The sequence below is a fragment of the Rhinolophus hipposideros genome, assembly GCF_964194185.1.
Source record: "Rhinolophus hipposideros genome assembly, chromosome: 6".
NCBI classification, from domain to species: Eukaryota; Metazoa; Chordata; class Mammalia; order Chiroptera; family Rhinolophidae; genus Rhinolophus; species Rhinolophus hipposideros.
Window position 1 is genome coordinate 101,294,845 of NC_138052.1, and position 22,043 is coordinate 101,316,887.

Consider the following 22,043-nt stretch of genomic DNA (forward strand, 5'->3'; position numbering starts at 1 on the left):
AAGGGCGGGGCGGGGCCAGGGAGGTGGGCCCGGGGCGCCAGTGCGCAGACTCAGCCTGTCCGCCCCGCCCACTCTGGTCCTGAGAGGCGCGAGGCCTGCGGCGGCCGCGGAGGCCGGGACGGGGACGCGGACGTGAGTGCGTGCGCGCGGCCGCCGGGGGTCTGAGCGGAGGGGCGGCGGGTGGTCGCGCCCACCGAGCCTCGTCGCGCGTGGGTGACGTGCGCAGCGCCGAGTTCCGGGTGCGGGTGGGCTTCGGGCGGGGTCCCGGCCGAGCGCGCTGCGCCCCGCGTCCCCCTGACGACCGCGCCGGTTTGTGGCGCAGTTGGTCCCCGCAGCGCGGCAGGTGCTGCGCCAGGGCGGACGCCCGCGTGTCCCCGACGTCGCGTGCCCCGCGCTCCTCGCCGGCTGAGCGCCAGGTGAGGCGACGTGTCCCGGGCAGCTGTCCCTCGCGCGGCCGTCGTGCGACCCCGGCTCTGCCGCCTGGGCAGCCAGACAAGGCCTTGTCCGCGCCCTTTTCCGTCCCGCACGTTTTAACGTTGCGGCCGTAGGCGTGAAACATAAAACGTCCGTGATGGCCATTTTTTTTTAGATTTTCTTGGGGAAGCGGAACAGTTCCAGGACTTTTCTTTTTTCCCCCAAGTCAAGTTGTCCTTCCAGTCTTAGCGGTGCAGGCGCAGCCCAGCCCCAGGTCCCGTTGCCGTTGCTAGTTGCAGGGGCGCAGCCCACCATCCCTTGCGGGAGTCGAACCGGCCGCCTTGTGGTTGATGTCCTAGGGTACCATCCAACCGACTTGGCCATCCGGGAGCTCAGCGGCAGCCCAGCTCAAGGTGCCGAGTTCAGTCTTAGTTGCAGGAGGCGCAGCCCACCATCCCTTGTGATACTCAAGGAGTCCAACGGCGACCCCTGGCCGAGAGCCCCCTGGCCCAGTGGGAACAACCCGCGGCCTTCGGGGTCAGGAGCACGGAGCTCCGACCGCCTGAGCCCCCGGCCGGCCCCGTGTTAGCCATTTTCAAGGGCACAATTCAGTGGCATCGCCCCTCGTAACGCCTGCGTCCTGGACGGTTCTGAGGGAAGAGGGCTGAGAGGAGATACTTGTCGTCAAGGTGAAGCGGTGACACCCAGGATGGCGAACCCTCAGGCGGGGCCACACCCCATGGGGCAGAGCTGGGGCAGCGCTTCCCACGCCTGCCTCCCGGCTCCTCAGAGCGCCTCTCCAGAGCGGTCCTGTCCCCGTGTCCCCGCTGTCCTCACGACCTTCCCTGACCTGGGCCACCTGGGCCATGTAGGGCTCTGTGCCCTGCAGTTACTTCCTTTTCATCGCTCCTGGTATTCCAGGGTTACAGGTGCCATCGCTTGCTTTCTAGGGCAGGGGCAATGGTGCCCCACCTGGTGTCCAGGTGGCCTGTGTGGCTCTTCAGGTGGCGGGCAGCCTGCACCCCTGGAGCCTCTGTGCAGCAGAAGACATGCGCGGGGATGTCCAGGGCCGCCCCTTGGGGGGTCGTGGGCACCAGCCCCCTGGTTTGCAGACACAGCTCCTCCACGTGCTCCCGGGCCCCCGAGGTGATGCTGACCCACAAGCGCTACCCTGTGCAGCGGCTGCCCTTCTCCGTGGTGTCTGAGGAAGACCTGGCCGCCTTTGAGCGCATGGTCCCCGGCAGGGTCATCACAGACCCTGAGGAGCTGGAGGCTGCAAACGTGGACTGGCTGAGAACCGTGCGAGGTGAGCCAGGGTCTGTTCATGCCTCGTGCTTCAGGGGGGACTTGGAGCATCAGCTGTGAGCCGGGCAAGGGCGACGCAGGTTGGGGGAGCAGCTGGAGTGACTGTCCCATGCGCCTTCCTGATGCCTCGGGAAAGCTGCCTGCTGGTGACTTTGAAATGCACTGAGGACAGAATTTATAGAAGTTTATTGGTGGTGCACAGCAGTTGTTAACTAAAGCACGAGACAGTCCTCTGGCTGCTGCGACAGGCCTGTGTTTTAACTACTTCCTCTCACCTCCGGGTTTGGTTTCTGGGGCCACTGACACAGAGAATCACAATCAGGGGCCTCAGAACAACAGAAATTGAATCTCTCTCAGTTCTGGAGGTGAGAAGTCTGAGATCAAGGTACCTGAAGGGCTGTGCTCCCTCCCGGGGCTCCAGGAGAGGACCCTTCCTACCTCTCCCAGCTTCAGCCTCTGGTGGCTCCCTTGGCTTCTGACAGCACAACTGCAGTCTGCCTCTGTCATCCATCCCATGGTTTTCTCCCTGTCGACGTAGGAAACGCCAGTCCTGGAGAGAATTTTTGTAGGAGTTTGAGCCAAACTGTCGGCACGTGCCGGGATCAAGGTCTCATATGCTCCCGAGAACGGCAGCTTTGCAGCTTCTTTTATGCGTTTGAGGTCACGGAGGGAACAGAAGGAAGATGACACGAGGAGAAAGCAGGCAGGATGGAGCCCAGGAGAGTTAAGACAGCTCTCGCTTTACGAGGAGGGTCTGAAGGGGGCATTTCGAGTCCTGTGAACCTAGATGCACAGAAACAATGGGCAGGGCTGCTTAAAGCCGAGATAACCTTTCAGTAAAGAAGTCATAGGCCTGGAAAGGACGACCCTGTGACCTGCCCGGCTGGGGCTTTACCTTCAGATCACCCTGAGGTGACTTCCGTGGAGTCCCTTTTTTGTCTGCATCCCCTTGTGTGCCTGTGTCTCCACTCTCCCTCTCCTTTCTCTTATAAGGAAAACTGTCACTGGATTTAGGGCCACACTCATCAAGGATGATGTCATCTCAACGTCCTGAACTCACACATGTAAAGACCCTTTAATCCCAATAAGGTCATGTTCACAGGGTCTGAGGGATAGGTTTTGGATATATGTTTTCAGGCGCCCCATTCTCCCCACTGCAGCGCCCTAGGGCAAGACGCAGGACTGCTGGTCTGGCCACCCCCTAGTTCCCTCTCCTCTCATCACACCCATCCGCTGTCGCCTCTGGCACATGTCTGCACCAGCTGCCTGAGCTCAAAGCTCCATGAAGAGTCAGTGACAGGAGGAGCACGTGCCAAGTATCCCTCGCGCCTTTCTACTGCCTCCTCTCATCTATTCAAAGTACTTTAAACAAGATAGAGGGCGGAAAGAAACTTGACCATCTTGGGGAGGCAGTGGTTAGGAATGCTGATGGACTAGCTTAGAGGAGCTCCCACAGGCCATCTCTGGGCATCACATAAATCATGACAGCAAAGAATTGTAACCCTGTGCATAAGAGAAGAACCCATGAGCCCACACTGATGATTAAAGAGCTAAATAAATAAATACACGAGAGAAGGAAGGCCCCTCCTTACAGTAGAAGTTCAGCTAATAAATATAGGTGGATGGATGGCTTCAGAAAAATCACCATTTGGCAGCCATCTTAAGAACTGCTTCAGGAAGGAGAACCAACAGATGCTAAATTCATGGGTGTACTTGAGAGGAGCAACAGGATATCTACAGCATCTCCCCACGAGATACTTAGTAACATGCAGTGCAGAAGCCAGGCAGGACCACTGGCCCATGGCATCCCAGCCACCTTCAAGGCCCCTCCACCTCCCCTCAGTGCAGACGTGACTGCTCGTGTCCTTGGGGTTTGTGGGTGTACTGATGACTGGCCGAGGTCACTTCACCAAGGAAGGAGAAAGTGCTGGTGAAGAACATTCTTCTTCCTGGAGGGAGCATAGATCCAGGAGGTCCCCTGCGCGTGTATGATGCACTCTTTTTCTGTCACAGGCTGTAGCAAGGTGCTGTTGAGGCCCCGGACATCGGAGGAGGTATCTCGAATCCTCAGGTAAGGAGCCCCCCAGCTCCCTGCCTGCCCATTGCTTCTCTGTCGTTCGTCAGTAGTTTGCTCACAAAGACGTTAAGGCACAGAACCCACGAAGCTGGTAGCCTGTTCAGGGCCGGGCCTGGAACCTCAGGACCTTGGGGCACAGGGCCCAGCCTGGCGTGGGAGTGGCTATAGACTTGTAGTGCAGGTCAGGGAAGGAAATAGACCTTATCTTCAAATATGCATTCTTTGATTTTTTTACATCAATAAACTATAATGTTAATTATAGAAAAAACAGAAAACATAGAAAACCATACAGAAAAAAATGCAAAAGCAACCAGTAATTTCACCTCCAAAGATAAGGACTGATGATATTTTGGCTTGTTACGTTAGTATCTTTTGTGCGTGAAGGTGGTTTTGAATGTTATCACATTGTATCTATGACATTGTAGTGTTTTAAATGTTATCACATTGTATCTAGTGGCACAGTTTTTGATGCATGAAGGTGTCCGCCTCAGACACACGGTAGTCCCAAGTTTTACTTTATATTGAACCATGCTTCAGCTCCCTGGCAGGTGAACTTGGGCACATGTGCACTTGCTCTGTCAGAATCCATTGCTAGAGGCTCGCACCTGGCAGGGTGGGTTTACCTGGTGTATTTCTCTAAATCCTTACCCCTCCGGGCCCTTGATTACTGCCCTCACGCCAGGCATTGGCCTGGAGCGTGTCCGCAGGAACGGTGGTGTGGGCATGGGGCAGAGGGGCCTGACACTCCACCTGTGCTTGTCCCAGGTACTGCCATGAGAGGAACCTGGCTGTGAACCCGCAGGGAGGCAACACGGGCATGGTGGGGGGCAGCGTCCCTGTCTTTGATGAGATCATCCTGTCCACTGCCCTCATGAACCAGGTCATCAGCTTCCACGACGTGTCGGGTGAGGCTGGGCTGCCTGTTGCTTCTGGGCGGTGGGGAACCTGGGCTCCGGAAGGAAAGGACCAGTGGCTGCAGCTCCAGGCACAGCTGCACCTGCACCTGGCCCTCTGGGTGTGGCCACAAGGGGGTATTGTTTAGTTGGTCACTTAGTGACTTACACGGTGGGCTTGAGGTGAAGGGGGATGGGTTGTCATCGACTCTGACGTTTTTGGGCCATGAGTGCCTTTTCTGGGGTGTGTGAGGTCACACACATGTAAAGGAGCTTCCTGCTCAGGGGCCCGCACCATTATGGTCTTTCCCCTCGGACAGGACCTTTGGGGTCGGATCACTCTCTGTGATGGGGGCACCTGGGCACTGTTGAGCAGCATCCCTGGGCTATACCCACTTGATGCCAGCAGCACCCCCAATCAAAAATGTCTCCAGACTTGTCACATGTCCCCTGGAGGCGGGATCACCCCAGTTGAGACCACTGCCTTATAGCCGTCCTCTTTTCTGCTCCCTTCTACCAAGCGTGTGTGTGTTTCTTCTCTTTTCACCTTACCAGTTTTTCCTCTTTTTCACAGTACTCACAGAGATAACTTCTGGGAGAGGCATAGGGCACACGCTTTTTTCTGGGCCTGGGTCCCAGGGTAGTTCACTCCACAGGGCCCCCATGTGAGTCTCCCTTGCCCTGAGCCAAAGACACCGCGGTGGCTTGGTTGCTTGGCAGGGATCCTGGTTTGCCAGGCGGGGTGTGTCTTGGAGGAGCTGAGCCTGCACGTGGAGCAGCGGGACTTCATCATGCCCCTGGACTTAGGGGCCAAGGGCAGCTGCCACATCGGGGGAAACCTGGCGACCAACGCAGGCGGCCTGCGGTTTCTGAGATACGGTTCGCTGCATGGGACCGTCCTGGGCCTGGAAGTGGTGAGCTGGGTGCCACTGCTGTCCCCTATCACAGTGCCATGGCACTGACTCTTCCAGCCTTTTCCCAGAAGTCAGTGCGCTCGTGAGGCCCCTACGTGTCAGGTCCAGGCCGTGTGCCCTCGGGCAGGGAGGGGTCTTAGGTCTCATTCCGCCTGTGGAGGCCCATGACACTGCATGGATACTGGGTGGTGTGGCGTGCACCATGGGGGCAGTGCAGGGGCATGAGGCCACCTTGGCAGGCAGGGCCATGTGTTGCTTTGGAGACCCAGGTTTCCATGGTTCCCGTTGTGCCGTGCAGGTTGCACGCAGCACCCACTCAGGGCCATGCCCTGGCTTCCTGAGAGACTGATGGTACGCCCATGGCCTACCCGTCCATGTGAGGCGCTCTGGGTGTGAGCAGGTTCCCGTGACTGGGCGACATTCCACCGGGGCCAACTTCCAGGCCGTCTCTGTGCAGAGAAGGAGCGAGGGTCAGTTGTCCTTTAGTTATTCCATTGCTCGCCGCCCTCCATGGGCGTTTGAGTCCATTTCCCTGAACCCTCACAGCCGTGTAGCACACCTGCGGCGTTCTGAAATGCGGAGCCTTCTGTCCCGTTACCCATGGGCGGAACAAACACAAAGCTGCACGTTGCACTTCCATCCACTAAATCACCGAGTCCAATAGCTTTATGTTCTGGCCGGCTGCACGTTATTTTTATTGTAAGTCACTTGTCATAGTTATGAGGTGTGCCCTGCACGCCCCAAGTGTGCCCTGCTCGCCCCAGGTGTGCTCTGCTCACCCCAGGTGTGCCCTGCTCCACCCCTAGGTGTGCCTGCTCCACCCCAGCTTTCCTTGAGAACTGGGTCCTGAGCCTCCTGGTTGTGGGTGGTGGGGCTGGCCTGGGGGTAACTTCACTCCTTCTGGGGAAGATTGTCCTGTCAGCCTCACTGTGTGACTTCAGGCCCCTACCTGGGGGCCTGCTGCATTCCTACACCAAACTGGGGTGAGGTGGGGGCCTCCTGGCTGGCTCTGCTTCCTCAGGGTGCCCTAGGCTGGTCGGCCTCCCCTGAGCGGGGGCACCCACTCGCTGCCGATGCATAAAGGCTTGTGTCTCCCTCCCCAGGTGCTGGCCGATGGAACCATCCTGAGCGGCCTCACCTCCCTGCGGAAGGACAACACGGGCTATGACCTGAAGCAGCTGTTCATCGGGTCAGAGGGCACCCTAGGGGTCATTACCGCCGTGTCCATCTTGTGTCCTCCCAAGCCCAAGGCCGTGAATGTGGCCTTCCTCGGTAGGTGGGATGTCAGCTGCTCTGCTGGAGACTGCTGGGAGCCCGGTGCTCCTGGCTGCCCTGTCATTGGTGCCAGGGGCCTGGGATGGGGGACGGAAGGGGATGGCCCTTCCCACAGGATGGCCCTGCCCATTTCTCCCAGCTTCTCGCTGTTTCCAAAGGGATCCAGGACCGGGCCTTGGTCTGAAATCAAGCCTTCCAAGCTCTGGGCAGAGCACACTTTATTCTGTAACAAAATGGGGTTTCGTTCATCTCTTTCACCCCAGTTTGTCACTGAAGTAGCTTGTACTTGAGATTCTAAGGGAAATAATGTCATTTGGCATAAGATCAGGGACACCACTATTTGTTACTGCGGGCGAATCAGTGTGCAGCCACGGGGCTGTTCCGCCCTCTCTCGCGTGCATTTCTGTCACGGGAGCCCTCGCGACCACAACCCTCCTGGCCACGGTTCAGGGTCTCTGCTTCCCCTGACTTTAAAAGTGAGTTTGACCTACTTCCTTCCCACCTCCTGTCCTCTTTCAATTGGGTTGGTGCATCGTGGAGTCTCCTCCTTTCCTTGCTCAGGAGTTATGAGAACTAGCAGTCTTCTAGAGGTTTCCGCAAGCTCTAAACTTGCCAATGCTGTCAGTCAGTGCCTTTCCCAGATGGAACAGTCAAGGATTGTGATCCCTGAGCCTGAAAGGCTGCGTGTGTGGCCCCCCACAGGGTCCCGGGCCCTTCCCACCTGCCCATACATCCTTGCACTGGGGTGCCAAAGCGACCTCACGGCATTCAGTACGTGTCGCATCCCGCGCAACAAGGGCAGTGAGGAGGCGAGAAGGGGCGGTTTGGGTTAAGTTTTTAAGAAAAACAAACAGAGACTTAATGCTGTTAAATCTCTCCGAAGGCCAGGGGTCTCTCAGTCTCAGAGGACTGGAGCCCTGAACAAAGCCGACTGGATGCTTTTATTGATAAGTATACAAGGGAGTAGCAGTGTTTTTGGCACGGTTTGTGAGACTCACTTATCACGTTATAGAAACATCCCAAGCCAATTATTTTAACTTTCAAACAGCCGAAGCACAAGGTCCCATGATGTCTTACCTAAGGTCTGTACCTTCTCAGGGTCAAGTCTCTCATATTGTAACAGCTCTGTTGAGATAAGTGAGAGAACTGATCTTTGTTGTCCTCATGACTTTTCTCACAAACAGCTGCAAGGGAAAAGCCAGGGCGCGCAACAGACTTTCCCAGGCAGGGGGAAGGGGAGGCAAGGCCCCTTCCCTTATTTTTCTAAGGTAGCTCATTAGGGGTCCCTTCTTGGTTCCCCCTGGCTTAGGTTGTATCTCCCGTGAGGTATCTTACCCGTCTTTGGCTGCAAACCATCTTTTGGGGACCAGACAGAGAGACATAATGTGTAAACACAAGGATGGAACAGAGTCCCAGAAAGGCACATTCTTACAGACTCTTCTTTCCTTAAAGAAGGACATGGAGGGACAGTTGGCTAGGCTGTTGTGCGACTACAAGTACGTGTGTCTCGAATGAGTTATGAGCACCAGGGGAAACCTGAGCACTGCTTGTGAGAGAAATGCGATGAAGCCATTTAAGGGCGGCCCTGTTTCTGGGCCTTTGTGCAGCAGTCGTCCCCGATCTCGTCTGACCTCCCACCGCCTTCCCAGGCACCGGGGACACTGCCCAGCGAGTGCTGTGTGCCTTAACCTCTGATGCCCATAGTGTACTTGTGGGCTGTGCATTGGGTGTTTCCCTGGACATTGCTCCTCCCACTCCCGTGGGAGTCGGGTCAGTGGCTGCTTCAAAAGTCGGGTTGGTGACCTGGCAGGGTCTGGGCCTGGCTGTGGCCTGGTGTGTGCCTGAATGCTGTGCCCTGTTGCAGGCTGTCCGGGCTTTGCGGAGGTTTTGCAGACGTTCAGCAGCTGCAAGGGAATGCTGGGCGAGATCCTGTCAGCGTACGAGTTCATGGATGCTGAGTGCATGCAGCTGGTCGGGCACCACCTCCACCTGGCCAGCCCGCTGCAAGGTATTGGTCCCCACCTAGCCGGCAGTGCCCGCCGCTCCTGTACCGCCTGACGTGTGACGGCTGAGGCTGTCCTCCAAGGATGAGGAGGGAAGGGCAGTGTCGGTGCTGCTGTAGTTGAGGTGTTGCCATGATGGGGTGAGCACGGAATTCTGTGTTACACGTGTTGTAAATGTGCCCTGCGCTTAGTTCTGTGAGCGGCCTATTGCGTTGTAACTCTGGTGGGGTCTTTGAAACAGCCACAGGCCCTCATTACAAGTGTTCTCCTGTCTCCACGACTGGGAAGCACCGCCCCATGATGGGCTTGCCCTCGGACCACAGCGGGTTTTTTCTGAAGGTGTGAACGAGGGCAGCACGCCTGGCTCCTAGTCACTGTTGTGCATGACGTGAGGAGGGGTTCCAGGAGGCAGTTTGCATCGTGAACCTAGAGGTTGAAAATATGCAGCTGTAGGTCTCGGTGACTTTACTCCTTCCTGAGATCTACCCTGAAACAGCCATGGTCTTAGGCTGCCCTCACAGAACACCACAGGCTGTGTGGCTTCAATGAAAGAAATTTATTTCTCATGATTTTGGCGGCTGGAAGTCCAAAATCAAGGTGCCATCGGGGTTGGTTTCTGCTGAACCCCACTTCCTGGCTTGCAGATGGCCACCTGGTCACTGTGTTTTCACATGGTGGGAGGAGAGAGCTGTCTGCCATCCCTTCCTCTTCTTATGAACCAGGCCCCACCCTGATGACCTCACCTAACCTTAGCTACCTCCTTAAAGGGTGTCATCTCCAGCTTTTCACATTGCGGGGGGTTAGGGCTTCACCATGGGAATGGTGGGGGCACACAGTTCAGTCCGTAGCAGTTATAAATATAGAAAGATCTTTATGCTCTGAGTTTTTCATGAGATGCTACTTTTAGTATAATAAAATAGAAAACAACTTAAATGTCAGTGGTAAAGAAATGAGACATACAACCATTGAAAAGATGGAGGGTCTCTGGGCAGAAGAGGGAATCTCTGGACGAATGGAGGGTCTCTGGGTAGAGAGAGGGTCGCACACTGGAGTGTTGTGTGTTGTTGGGTCATGTGTGAGAAGCTGCTCTAACAATGTTTAAGGCAGAGGACAGGCCTCCCTGTGGCCAGTGTAGAAGAAATCCTGGGAGGACTTGTTAGTGTCGAAAGAGGAATAGGCTACGTTTGGAGAGCTGGGAGAGCTTTTTTCATTTCTAATTTTCTTTCTTTTCCAAATTCCTTTTATAAACAAGTTTGACCTTTATAATAGAGAAAAGCCCATAAAAACTTAGAGGCACTCAAGTATTCTGTGTGACCCATGATAAATTTAAGCACAGAATTTCTGTTTCAGCAAGAAAGATGCCAGTGTTTGAAAGACATATCCTTCTTGGTGGTGGGATAAACCTGCGTTTGTACTGGAAGAAACTTTAAGGTAGAAGGAGGAACAGTGACAGTCAGTGAGTTTTCATTTACTGGCATCAAGAAATGTAATGAATATACACAGCAACCACGACGAAACGCAAGCTTAGCTATTGCTCAGTGTGTTAGTCATACACGTGTTTTTAAACTTCAGACGAGATGTTTGTGGTGAAAAGCATGTGCTTCTCACCTTAGCACTCGTGGGTTTGCGGTTGCCATGGGCCATCCCAGGCATAGTGGCCTCTCCTTCAGCCATGGTCCATCTGTGGCCTGTGGTTTGGTAAGAGTGGCCTCCTGTGAGGTGCCCCAACAGGCACCAACAGAGGGCTTCACGGCGTCATCGGGTTGTTCCTGTCTTTCCAGGGAGCGTGGTTTGTCACAGTGAAAGACCTGCTTTAAGCATCTGAGGTCCAGCTTGAGCTCTGTTGGCAGCTCAGGAGCCACCAGAGGTGACTCTCAACTTGCTCTCTGCCCCTCCAGAAAGTCCGTTCTACGTCCTGATAGAGACCTCAGGCTCCAGAGCTGAGCACGATGCCGAGAAGCTGAGCAATTTCCTGGAGCAGGTGCTGGGCTCCGGCCTGGTGACCGACGGGACCCTGGCCACTGATCAGAGGAAAATCAAGGTGTGTGTGCCGCTGGTGCCCTTCCTTCCTCTGCCCACCCCACTTGTCTGACATGTGGGGGGCGTCAGGTGCCTGGCTGAGGGAGTGGGCGGTGGGTGGACGTGAGCTTTACTGGGAGAATCTCTTTGGAACCAGACTCTTGGTGTCTAGATGAGTTTCAAAGCAGAGACCTGTGGGCCTGTCAGCCTAATCAGAACCAATTGTGAGGATGGGGCATTTTCTGAGGAAAGAAGACTCAGCCTCTGAGGCCAAAGGAAGGAGGTGGGGGCAAGGGACCTGGGGGCCATCATTACCATCACATAAGGAGGGGCAGGGCCTCAGGCCTTGGGAGCTATTGTCACCCCATGGGCCCCTGTGGTCCCTGGAGCTGCAGTGTGTAGAGTGGCCATCAGGGGGCAGGAAGGCCCCAGGGAGTGGCAGGACCGGGCAGAGGGTGGGGCTGCTATGGGCCCTGGTGAGGGTGAGTGGGGGCAGGGTCTCCAGTGGTCTTTGTGGTCAGCCTCATGGACTTTATTGCTAAACCTTTTTCTTTACAATGACTTTTATGTTTATTAAATGTTATGCATGAGGACTTAAGACTCTCTGTCAAAGCGCATCACCGAGCACAGGCTTTCCTGTGAGGCATGGCAGCCTTTAGCTGCCTCTTTGCCCACGTGTCTTCTGCCCGGGCCCAGTGCCCCCAGCAGCAGACAGCAGGAGATGGGGACACCACTGGTGTCCAGGTTTCTGCTCAGAGCTGGTGGCCAGAACAAGTACCATGAGCTGGCCTGCCTGGGGTGGAGGCCTCTCCTGCAGAGGGCGGGCTGCTGACCTCTTATTGGGTAGTGGCCGGCCCTGCGGATGCTGGCTTCACAACCAAGTTCTCAGACTTTGGTGGCCAGAGACCCAGCCTGGCCATGCAGAGAGGGGTTGGGACAGCTTCCTTCCCAGGTGGGCAGGGATGGGGGTTGGGATGATGGCCCTGAAGGGACGCCGTGGATGGTGCCAGTGCAGGAACACAAGGCCTGAGGGGCTCCAGCTGCCAACTTCCAGGAGGTCCCTGCTTTGTGGGACAGAGGCAGGAGGCAGGGCATGGCCAGGACAGCCCCGCACGGAGTGAGCTGGGGGTCCCTGCGGCTGGGCCGGTGCCAGGATGTCGCTGGGCTCTGGGTGCCTGCAGAGGGTTGGGTTGCCGAGTGACTTGCGCGCTGTAAAAATCGATGTGAAAATTGGGGAAATCCATGATAGGAAGGAATTGTCGTTCTTTTTAGGGATAATCATGGCACTGGTTTGTAGTCACACAGCAGCCTAGCTGTCCGTCCCCTTCAGTCTTTCCTTAGGGAAAGGTGACCCTGCAGAATTGTCCCTCATTGGGGTTGAGTTTATGTTATCCTAAGTCTCCATGTTTGGTCCTGGTAAACAGGGTCTGCAGTCAGACGAGTAAGTTTCCTCATGGGAGGGACGACTTAAGCCAGACGGGACCCCCCTAGGACCCCCATGAGTTAGCATCATAAAGTTAGGAGGTAGTTGTGCCCCTCCTCTAATTCTTTCTGAGATGCTGCTGACCCATGCCTCAACTATTGTCCTGCACCCTCCAGTGTAAAGGACCCATTGGAGGGGTAAGTTCTCGCTCTTCCTGCTTGGCTCATGAGATAGTTTCACCTTGTGAGACTTGCTCCCCCAGGGATTGTGTACACTGCACCTTGGTCACTTGGAGATGGTGTGCATCGGTTGCTATGGGACAGTTATGGGAATTGGAAAAATGTTTCTCATGTGGTGTAGGAGTTTCACAGACCCTGTCCCTAATCATGTGATTCCTATTGTGAAAAATCAATAAATACCCACGGTGACCCGATTCGGGGCTCCAGTCTCTTGAGGCTGCGAGTCCCTTGGTCCTCTGTGATTTAACTGTATTAGAGTCTCTGTCTGTATTATTATTTAACCCTCGCCGCCTCCCTCGCCTTCCCACGGCTTGTGTTGTGCAGGTCGCAACACTGGTTATATTCAAAAACAAAAGGAGAGTCCTGACCATGTAGAAACTTGGCTGTGACATTTACTGAAATGGTGGCGAGTCTGAGGGGCGGGAGTGGGGCAGAGGCCCTGCTGGGACAGCGGTGGCGTGCGTGCTGCTCTGTTCGCTGCCCCCTACGATGGCTTCAAGTGTCCACAGTGATAAGTTTACCCAAACAAGTGAACCACAGATGGGTTTGTGTGAAGGGACAGCACTGCCGTGACAAGCCCCCAGGCCCCGTCCCAGGCCCCCTCATCCCCCACTATGTCTGTTCCAGCCAACAGCACCCTCTGTCGCTCCTGTACCCCTTGTGTCCCTGTGTGTCCCAGGGCCCTGTGACCCATCCCCTCTGCCTGCATTGCTCCTCAGGCACCTGCAGGGCACCTGCCTGCTCTGTCCCACCTTCGCTCAGCGCCCATCCTCAGCCTTCCCAGCCCCTTGTCTGTCAGGCAGCCCAACCAGCCACTCCCCCCGCCTGCTGAGTGCCCTCTGTTAGGCCTGTCTCCTTCAAGAAAGGGGCTCTCGGTGCCTCAGGCGCTGGCACTTGGTGCTGTCCTGGGCAGCAGGTGGGACCCAGTTCTAACACTCATCGCCGCTGACACTTGTTGCCCTTGGGTCTCATGTTGCCTGTCCCCTCCCATCTGTCTTAGGCGCTGTGGGCCTTGAGGGAGAGGATCACGGAGGCATTGAGCCTGGACGGCTACGTGTACAAGTATGACGTGTCCCTGCCCGTGGAGAGGCTTTACGACCTCGTGACTGAGCTACGTGCCCGCCTCGGCCCGCGGGCCAAGCACGTTGTGGGCTACGGCCACCTGGGTGAGCAGAGCTGGGCAAGTGGGTCAGGTGGGTCATACTTAGCCGAGGGTCAGCTTAGCACGATGGCGCATGGGCTTGACATCAGCAGCACGCTCCACACTTTGAATGGTGATGGAGGAAACCTGGGAGTGGAGACAATCCCACCCATTCTCCTGAATCTTTGGGGTGTTTTGGGGAAGACTGACATGCAATTTCGGTGGTAGAGCCGTGGGTGTGGGGTATTCTGCTGGGCCACGATGGGACCCTGTACCCCAGAGTCTGAGCAGGGACCCGTGAGATGCCCCCCCCACAGCCAGGTCACACCATGAGGACAGAGCTGCAGCTTATTAGAAGACATTCAGGAGAATTGTGTGACCTAGAATGGGGGTGGGCTTCTCAGTATGACATAGGGGCTGAGGCATAAAGGAAGGGGCTGACCGCTTTGACCACACGGAAGTGCATACTTCTGTATGTCCACCAACGTTAATGGGGACGATGGCTGGCTAGCATTTGGGGAGACCTGGGGGGCGAGCATGGTTAGGACACAGTGTGAAAGGACCATGGGGGCACGAGCCAGGAAGTGGGCTAGAGCAAGGGGGCCATCCTCACCCAAAGGGGTGGGGCTCGGGCCACCCGCCCAGAATGCTGGACTTGAGACTCAGCCGAATCCTCTTCTGGGGACACTGACTCCAGCCTCTCGGACAGATGGGGACACCATTACGGTCAGAGATGGAGTGAGGGCTCTCCTTCTCAAATCAAGAGGGAGTGTTGAGTGTGTTGATGCTTTTTTTGAACAACCGAGATGACGGGTGCTTGTCTGTAACAGGGAGCAAGTGACACTAGCCCCTCAGAGACTGACAGGGCTGTGTTCCTGGAATGAGCCCCTTATGGCCGTGGTCCCTCTTGTGTTTTGTTTGATCTGTTAATTTGCGTCCCGTGTAGGATTTTTCCAGGTACCTTCACGAGTGATGTCCCATAAGGCTTCTTTCCTCTGCCCATGCTGACGTCGTCACCCGTTATCCAGCGCGGGAAGTCTGTAAGGCTGCACTTATCTCCTCGTCCAGTGTTGGCTTGAACTTGCCAGTGAAGACACTGGGCCTGAGGCTGTGTGTGTGTGGGTTTGTGTGTTGGCAGGCATTGACTGCAGACTAATTTCTGTGATTGACCACAGGACTATTGCAGTTTTCCTTTTCTTCTGAGTTGGTTTTGGCGTTTTTTTTTTGTAGGTATTTGTCCATTTCTTCTAAAATGTTGAATACAGACATCACCCGTTCATGATATTCGTCTGCTACCCTTGCCCGGTGTCAGCGTTTGTGAGGTGGCCCCAGCCTCCCCAGAGAACCAGTGCTCAGCTCTGTTGATCCTTTCTCTTGCACGTTTCTATTTCATTCTTTTCTGCTAGTACACTTACTATTTTCTCTCTCCTTTTTTAGGTTTATTCAATTGCTTTTCTAACTTTATAAATTAAGTGTTTAGCGCATTGGTTTTAGCCTTTTCTCTTTTCTAACATAAGTATTTAAATTTTCCTCCAGTACCACATTAGCTGCTGTTTTTAAATAGTATCTCAGTTTATCATTTTCTTGGACTCAACGTGATCTCAGGAGTCCCCAGCCAGGACAGTAGCTGTCACTGAGTCACACGCATCATCATGAACCAAAGCACTGCTCCCGCCTGTGGGGACTTCAGCGGGGAGGGCGGGAGCGTCAGCATGGCAGATTCTTTGAGCCACCTGCTGGGTTCTCTATCAGTGCTGCTGACACACCTTGCCCTGCCCTGTGCCCCCCTTCGGAGGCCGCCTGCAGCCCTGGCCTCAGCCCCAGGCCGAGAGCGACGCAGCCAGAGTGGCTCCAGTGTTTGTCACTCAGCTTGAGCTGGGTTCCCAAGAGCCGCCACTTGCTGTTGCTCTCACCTCAGCAGCTGAAGGTGGCCCTGCATTTGCGTCGAGGTCCCACATTCTGGTAGGGCCTGTGTCACACCAGCTCTTTGTTATACGAGGTCTTTGTCATACTGAAACTTAGCCCAGCGGCCCGCTAAATGGTCAGTTTCCATAAATGTAATGAGTACTTGAAAAGTGTGCCATCTGTAGTTGGTGGAGCCCATGTCTGCACAGATGCACCAGATAAAACACGCACACTGTTTAATCTACATCCTGCCCCGCCGTCAGCCGAGAGATGTGTCAGATCCCCAGTGTTGGGGGGACGAAGCGGTCTCTCCTTGTAGCCCTGCCATTTCTGATGATAGGAGATCAGAACTGTCGTTTCATTCTGGTAAACAGTATCTTTTATCACCACTGGACTGCCTCTTTTTATCTGTAGAGTTGCTTTTATCTTGAAGCCTCCTTTGTTTGAATGATACAATAACATTAGCTTTCCTTTATTCGGTGTTTGCCTGACACACTACTTTTCCTCCCGTTCCTTTTGGCCATTTTCTATCCTTTTGAGTTAGATGCCTGTCTTGAAGACAGCATGTAGCTGGGGTTTCTTTCTTGTTGTTGCCAGTTGTTATCTTTAAATAAAAGCATTTAGTTTATTTACAGATGGCAGGGAAAGCTTAACTTTTCCTTCTACCCTACTAAGTTCTTTGCTGGGGCCCCATAAATTATATCCACAAAACACAAGTGTAACAAGAAAAAAGCAAGTTCATTAACATGTGCCTCTCAGAGGAGGCTCAGCGATGAGCAACCCAAAGTGTGGTTACGGCCTGGGCTTCCACAACATCTCCGCAAAGGACAGCGCGTCCTTAGAGAAGTGACAGATGAAGGGTGAGGACTGGGAGCTTCCACAGGAGCAAACTGGGAAAGGGATCTCATTATGGAGATTCCTCTGCTGCACCTCCAGGCTGGTCAGGGTCCAGCGTTGTCTCTGGCGATTGTTTCTGTCCTTCCAGGTAGAGAGAGGAGGGGACACCTTTACAAATATGTCCTGCTTTTAGATGAAACAGGGAGGCCAGGGGGCTTTTCTTCTTTCTACTTCTCAGTGGTCTTCAGCTCAAAATACTCATTGTGCCATTTGCTACTCTTCATGTACATGATTTACGTGTGCTGTAATCACTGATGTTTTATTTGGATTCATTTCCTGCATCCTGATTCGGACCGTCTATTCATGTCTCACTTCTACTCTATTTCCTTTTCTCTATTTCAACCTTCTTTCCCTCATTTAATTTTTTTCCACTTACCAATTAGAGACTTGTACATGTGTTCCTCTATCTGTTCTTTTGGTGCTGACCCTGGTGTGTAGCCTGCATCCTTGCCTTCTCAGGTTTGGAAGGTATCCGTATTAGCAGCCTCCTTCCAAATAATGTGTGAGGGTCACGCTTCCGCGTCAGCTTGGCCAGGCCACGTCCTCAGCGCTTTGATCAAGCATTAGTCCACATGCTGCCGTGAGGGCACACTTTGCATCAGGTAACATTTAAGTTTGTAGACTTTGAGAAAAGCAGATTGTCCTCCGTACGTGGGTGGGTCTCATCCAATCAGTTGAGGACTGAAGAGGAAGAAGACTGAGATCCCTCAGAGGGGAAGGAATTCTGCCTCCAGATGGCATTTGGACTCGAGCTGCACCCTAGGTCTGCAGCCTGCTGGTCTGCCCCGTGTACCTCAGACTGCGCGTGCCCGTGGCTCCGCAAGCCAGTCCCTTAAAGTGTCTCCCTCCCTCTGGACACACCTGTTGGCGCTTTGTGTCTGGAGATCCCTGACTGGTACACGGCGCCAGGACCTGCCGACCCTGTAGCTGGCTGTAGTCACCCCTCCTGTTTTTACGCTGCTTCTGGAGCATATTTCAGTTTCCTCTGCTTTGGTCTCAAATGGCCTTCCGTGGCTGTCACCACATGTGGTCAGTATTTGTCTGCATTCACCCCCAACTCCAGTCCTTCTCTGTCTGGTTTCACAACCTGCATTTCCTCCTCCAGAATCTTTAGTGACAGAATGTCACAGATTTTATTTGCCTGAAAGTATGTTGATTTTGCTCTTAAATTTTTTTGCAGTGGATTTCAACAATTCTAGGTTGATGGTTCTTTTGTCTGCAGAGTGAGATGCCATCCTGCTGTCTTCTGACCATTGTTACTGCCGAGTTCCAGTGAAAGGAATGTGTTTTTCGTTTCCTGATGCTTTTATGATCCTTTCTTTGTGCTTGGGTTCTTAAGTTTCCCTCTGATTTGTCCACGTGTCCTGCTGAAGTCCGCTGCACTTCGGTTTTAGAGCTTGCTCTGCCATTGTGTCTTTAGATGCTGTTTCTCCTGCCCCCTCTTCTCTGTTTCTGGAACTCCAGCCCAGCGCTCGCCATGTCCTGCCCCAGTCGCTCTTCCCTTCTTCATGTCGTGGCTTCTGTGTTGCACTCAGATCGTTTTGTTCGGTTTGATTTCCAGTTCACTAACTTCTTTGCTGTGTGTAATATCCAGTTAAACCTGTTCTTTGGGTTTTACACCTCAGCCATCACATTTTTTCATGTCTAGAAGGTTTATATGGATATTGAAAAGCTTTGCCTGGCCAGTGTTTTATATTTTTTATTTCTTTGGGCACATGAAACATGTATATTCTGTTTTTGGAGATGACAGGATCTCGTCTTTATAGTCAGATTCTGCTGGCTCTTGCTGATGGTGGCTTCTTTCTTGTGTGGGTGCAGTTTTTGTCCTGGGCTCATGTGTCTTAGGCTTTTATCTGGGACGTTTTGAGGCTTGGGTTGGTGGTGATTTGCTTGTCTGCAGCAGTGGGGAGGGTGAGAATGGGGACCTGGGCCGCCTAGCCCAAATCCTCTTGAATCGTCCTGTTCTGAGCTCAGTGTCTGTGGTGTGAATTCTGGCTGCAAGCATCCAGGTGTCAGTAGAGGTGGGGTCTCTCCTGCCACATTCAGTGTCCCCTGGGCAGGTCCCTTGCTGATGGTTTTAGTTCCTTTGTCCTGAGTGTGTCAGTGTTGACCACGTTTGGTGGGAGGGTTCCCTGTTGTGCATCCCACCTATGAAATACCCGGAAGGAGAGAGGGGACGTAGGAAGCTCAGGGTCACCGGGTTAAAGGCCCCAGGTCTGCCCTAGGGTTTGCATCTGTGTCCCAGCTGCCAGCAACGCCCTCCTGCTGGCCTCTGGAGCTCCCTGCCCCTCAGGGTGGGCGGCAGCCCTCACTGGGCCTGTCCCACCATCTGCTCAGCCCCTTCCACCTGCGAGACCTCTGGGTCTGGGCCTGGGCCCTCTTCTCTGTCCGTCTGTGCTGGCTTTTCCTGCCAGTCACGCCCAGCGCCTCCTGGAGGTTACCTCCCAGGTCTCCCCAGCCAGCGTGGCTTCTGCCTCTCTCCGCCCTCGAGCCTCCCAGGCAGTGGCAAGTCCACCGTCTGCTGTTCCTCTTCTCCCGTCACCCGCCCACATGCCAGGCTCTCTCTGGCCATGTCTAGCTGGCTCAGCCCCAGCTCACGGGGCACATCGACTTGGGTTAAGATCATGTCTGTTGTCATTGCTTTGGGACCCCCAAGGGACAAAGTGCACATGAGCCCGGCTGTCCCCAGGCCAGAGGCGGAGTGTGTTTGTACAGTGCTGGAAAGCCAGGGCCCTGGGGGTTTCAGCAAGGGGACCTGAGGCGAGAGGGCAGCAGGGGGGCCAACTGGACCTGAGAGGGGCTAGCTGGGGAGTCAGGACTTTGGTTGGGTGGGTGTCAGCTGGGTGGCCTTGGAGGAGGAATCCTGGTGGTGGGGCGGGGCACCCATGGTGTCTGGGGGGTGCCTGGGGGTGGGGCCGTCCCAGGCACTGTTGGAGATGTGAGTCCGGTGACAGCCACCATCAGTGTGGTCCGGCCCTGGGGCCCTAAGTCGGTGAAGGCCCTTGCAGGCTGGCACACAGCCACTCTCAGTTGGGGGTGCTTGGAGGAGGTCAAGTGGGTAGAGGGGGTGTTTGTGTTGGGGAGGACTAGAGAGAGAAGTGTGCAAAAGACAAGGGAGCTGTGTCCCCTAGAAGAGGCTGCTTCTGTCACTGCAGGTCAGTGGCCAGTGACATGAAGGGCTGGAACCAGACTGAGCACAGGAGGGGCCTCGCAGGTGGGGAAGGGTCTCAGGGCCCTGCTCAGCCTGACCCGGGGCCCTGTCCCTCCAGGAGATGGCAACCTGCACCTCAATGTGACAGCGGAAGCCTTCAGTGCATCGCTGCTGGGTGACCTGGAGCCCTACGTGTATGAGTGGACGGCTGGGCAGCAGGGCAGTGTCAGCGCCGAGCATGGTGTGGGCTTCAAGAAGAAGGACATCCTGGGCTACAGCAAGCCACCCGAGGCCCTGCATCTCATGCAGCAGCTCAAGGCCCTGCTGGACCCCAAGGGCATCTTGAACCCCTACAAGACGCTGCCCTCCCGGGCCTGATGCGGCCAGGGGCAGTGGGAGAGGCGGGGTGGCCTCGGTCCAGTCTTTCTCTTGCTGTTGTGCCCAGAGAGCTAGCGTGGCTCAGGGCGCCTGCCCGATTGAGCCAGCCGCAGGCATGGGGACCCTGCCCCCTGGTCAGAGGGCTCTGTGCCCCCAGCACCCACTCCTGGGCATGATCCCACCTGCGGCTCTGCAGGTTCTGTTGGGTGAAGGGAGAGGAGAGTGCCGCCTGGTGCTACCCATCCGCTCTGCCCGGCCTCTGGGCGAGCACTTCCCGTCCCTTTGCGGATGGGGAGCAGGGCCTCTGCTGGCATATCTTAGACACTTGTGCCCACTTGAAAACGGACCCGGTCGCACCTGCCTTGTTTGTGGGCCCCTGGGTCCTGCCTCAGCCCTGGGAAGGACACGGAGCTCCTGCTTCTGGGTCTGGGCATTGCCAGCCCCCACAGCCCCAGGCAGCAGTGACGACCTCCATGTGAGCCACCCAGAGCACCGGTCTCTCTCCGGGCTGTGACCACCAGAGGCTGACTCACCAGGTACTTTACGGGTGACTTGCAATGGCTGGCGGCTGGTCACTCTCAAACCAGAGTGACCGGATAGTACTGTGCCTTGAAATGTATCATTTCCCCCTTTTTAGAAGGCTCATCAGTTGTCAAGACAGTTGTCAGGGCTTAGGTGTTTAGCACTTGGCTGTTTGCTGTGATGTCAGTCCGTCTTTCTGCTTCTCCAGTGGTGCCAGCTGTGCCTGGGGAAGCCCCGACGGGCATACGGCCCTCCTGCCTTCCTGCTGCTTCAGTGACCCTAAGTCGGGTCATCCCTGTTGACCCACCGGGGCTGTGGGGACACATGTTTCCTCGCTTGGGCTGTCACAAACTTCCAATAAAAATGGGAATTATCAGGACAAGCTCCCCGCTTCTGTTACTACAAAATTAACCTTGTAAGAGCCCACAGTGCAGTATGTGTGCCATACACCCTAAGTACCTGGACGTCGGCAGACAGTCCCCCGGGCCTGATGCTTGTTAGGGCAGCCGTCCCCTTTCCTACACTCTGTCCCTGTCCCCGTCGTGTGACAGAACCTTGTCTCATTGGGCCCCGGAGGCTTAGTGTCACATGGCTTTCCAATAGTTGTCAGAGGCAGGTCAGTTCATGTCTGTAGTGACTTTCAATAATAGTTTTATGACCAAGCAAGTTTATTTTGGAGAATTAAAATAATGCGTGAAATATTAAAAGCCTATAAATTTTGAGGTATTTTTCTGCTAGAGTATTGGTGTGCCTTTGAGAAGGTGGCCAGTGATTGGGGTTGTAGGAAGTGTCAGAGGAGTCTCGGTTTCCCTGGCCCCAAAATCTGAAGTGGCCCCCAGTTCACTCCTGGGGCTCCCCCTACAGGGCCACCTGTGCGCACACACAGTACGTGCACATACTGTGCACAGGCACACGCTCACAGTACACACACACGTGCACAGGCACACACAGGTCACACACACACAGGTTTGTCACTAGGCCATGCACAGAGCACTGTCTGCAGGTGTTCAGGTTGGGGCTGGCCTGTTGGAAAGGAGGTGACGTGTGCCTCTGAGACCCTGGACAGGGGGACTGTGAGAAGAGGGCGAGGGGACAGCCCCCTGCTCCTGAGAGAGGTGCACCAGAGGCACAGAGCCTCCGGCTCACTTTGGGGAAGGTGCCTGGAGGTCAGGTAGGAACGAGGTACTATTTTCTGTATTTTTTGGATGTTTGAACTTTTTTTTTTGGACAAGCACATGTACACTTAAAACACAAACAAAAACAGACATTCAGGCGACAAGCTGATTCCGATATCTGGGGGTGGGCTGGCCGTGAGGCCTCAGCCAAGTGCATTTATGACTTCCTGTTACTTGGGAGAGTCCAGCCCAAGTGGAGCCTTTCCCGAGGGGCCCCCTGCTGCCCCTGCCTGATACCCGAGGCCACCTGTTAGGCCAGAGTCCTCTGGCTATGGATGGGCCACACCCTGGCAGAGGTGTGTTTCCTCCTGG

At 55.0% G+C, this 22,043-nt stretch overlaps 1 protein-coding gene across 8 annotated transcripts; it reads left to right on the plus strand.

The window, feature by feature from the left end:
* D2HGDH (D-2-hydroxyglutarate dehydrogenase) lies at positions 1 to 21,281 on the plus strand. Of its 8 annotated transcripts, none has more exons than XM_081051349.1 (11): positions 76 to 132; positions 323 to 416; positions 1,365 to 1,720; positions 3,733 to 3,790; positions 4,562 to 4,701; positions 5,410 to 5,603; positions 6,707 to 6,875; positions 8,743 to 8,886; positions 10,780 to 10,922; positions 13,563 to 13,728; positions 19,775 to 21,281. In XM_081051349.1, exons 3-11 carry the CDS (start codon positions 1,375 to 1,377, stop codon positions 20,032 to 20,034), a joined length of 1,620 nt encoding a protein of 539 aa, XP_080907475.1. In that variant the 5' UTR covers positions 76 to 132; positions 323 to 416; positions 1,365 to 1,374; the 3' UTR covers positions 20,035 to 21,281. The 8 variants fall into 8 exon arrangements, with proteins under 8 accessions (XP_080907474.1, XP_080907479.1, XP_080907477.1 ...); XM_081051352.1 differs by lacking the exon at positions 323 to 416 and adding an exon at positions 774 to 1,103; XM_081051348.1 differs by lacking the exon at positions 323 to 416 and having other exon boundaries at positions 1 to 132.
* Positions 21,282 to 22,043: the final 762 nt, after the last annotated feature.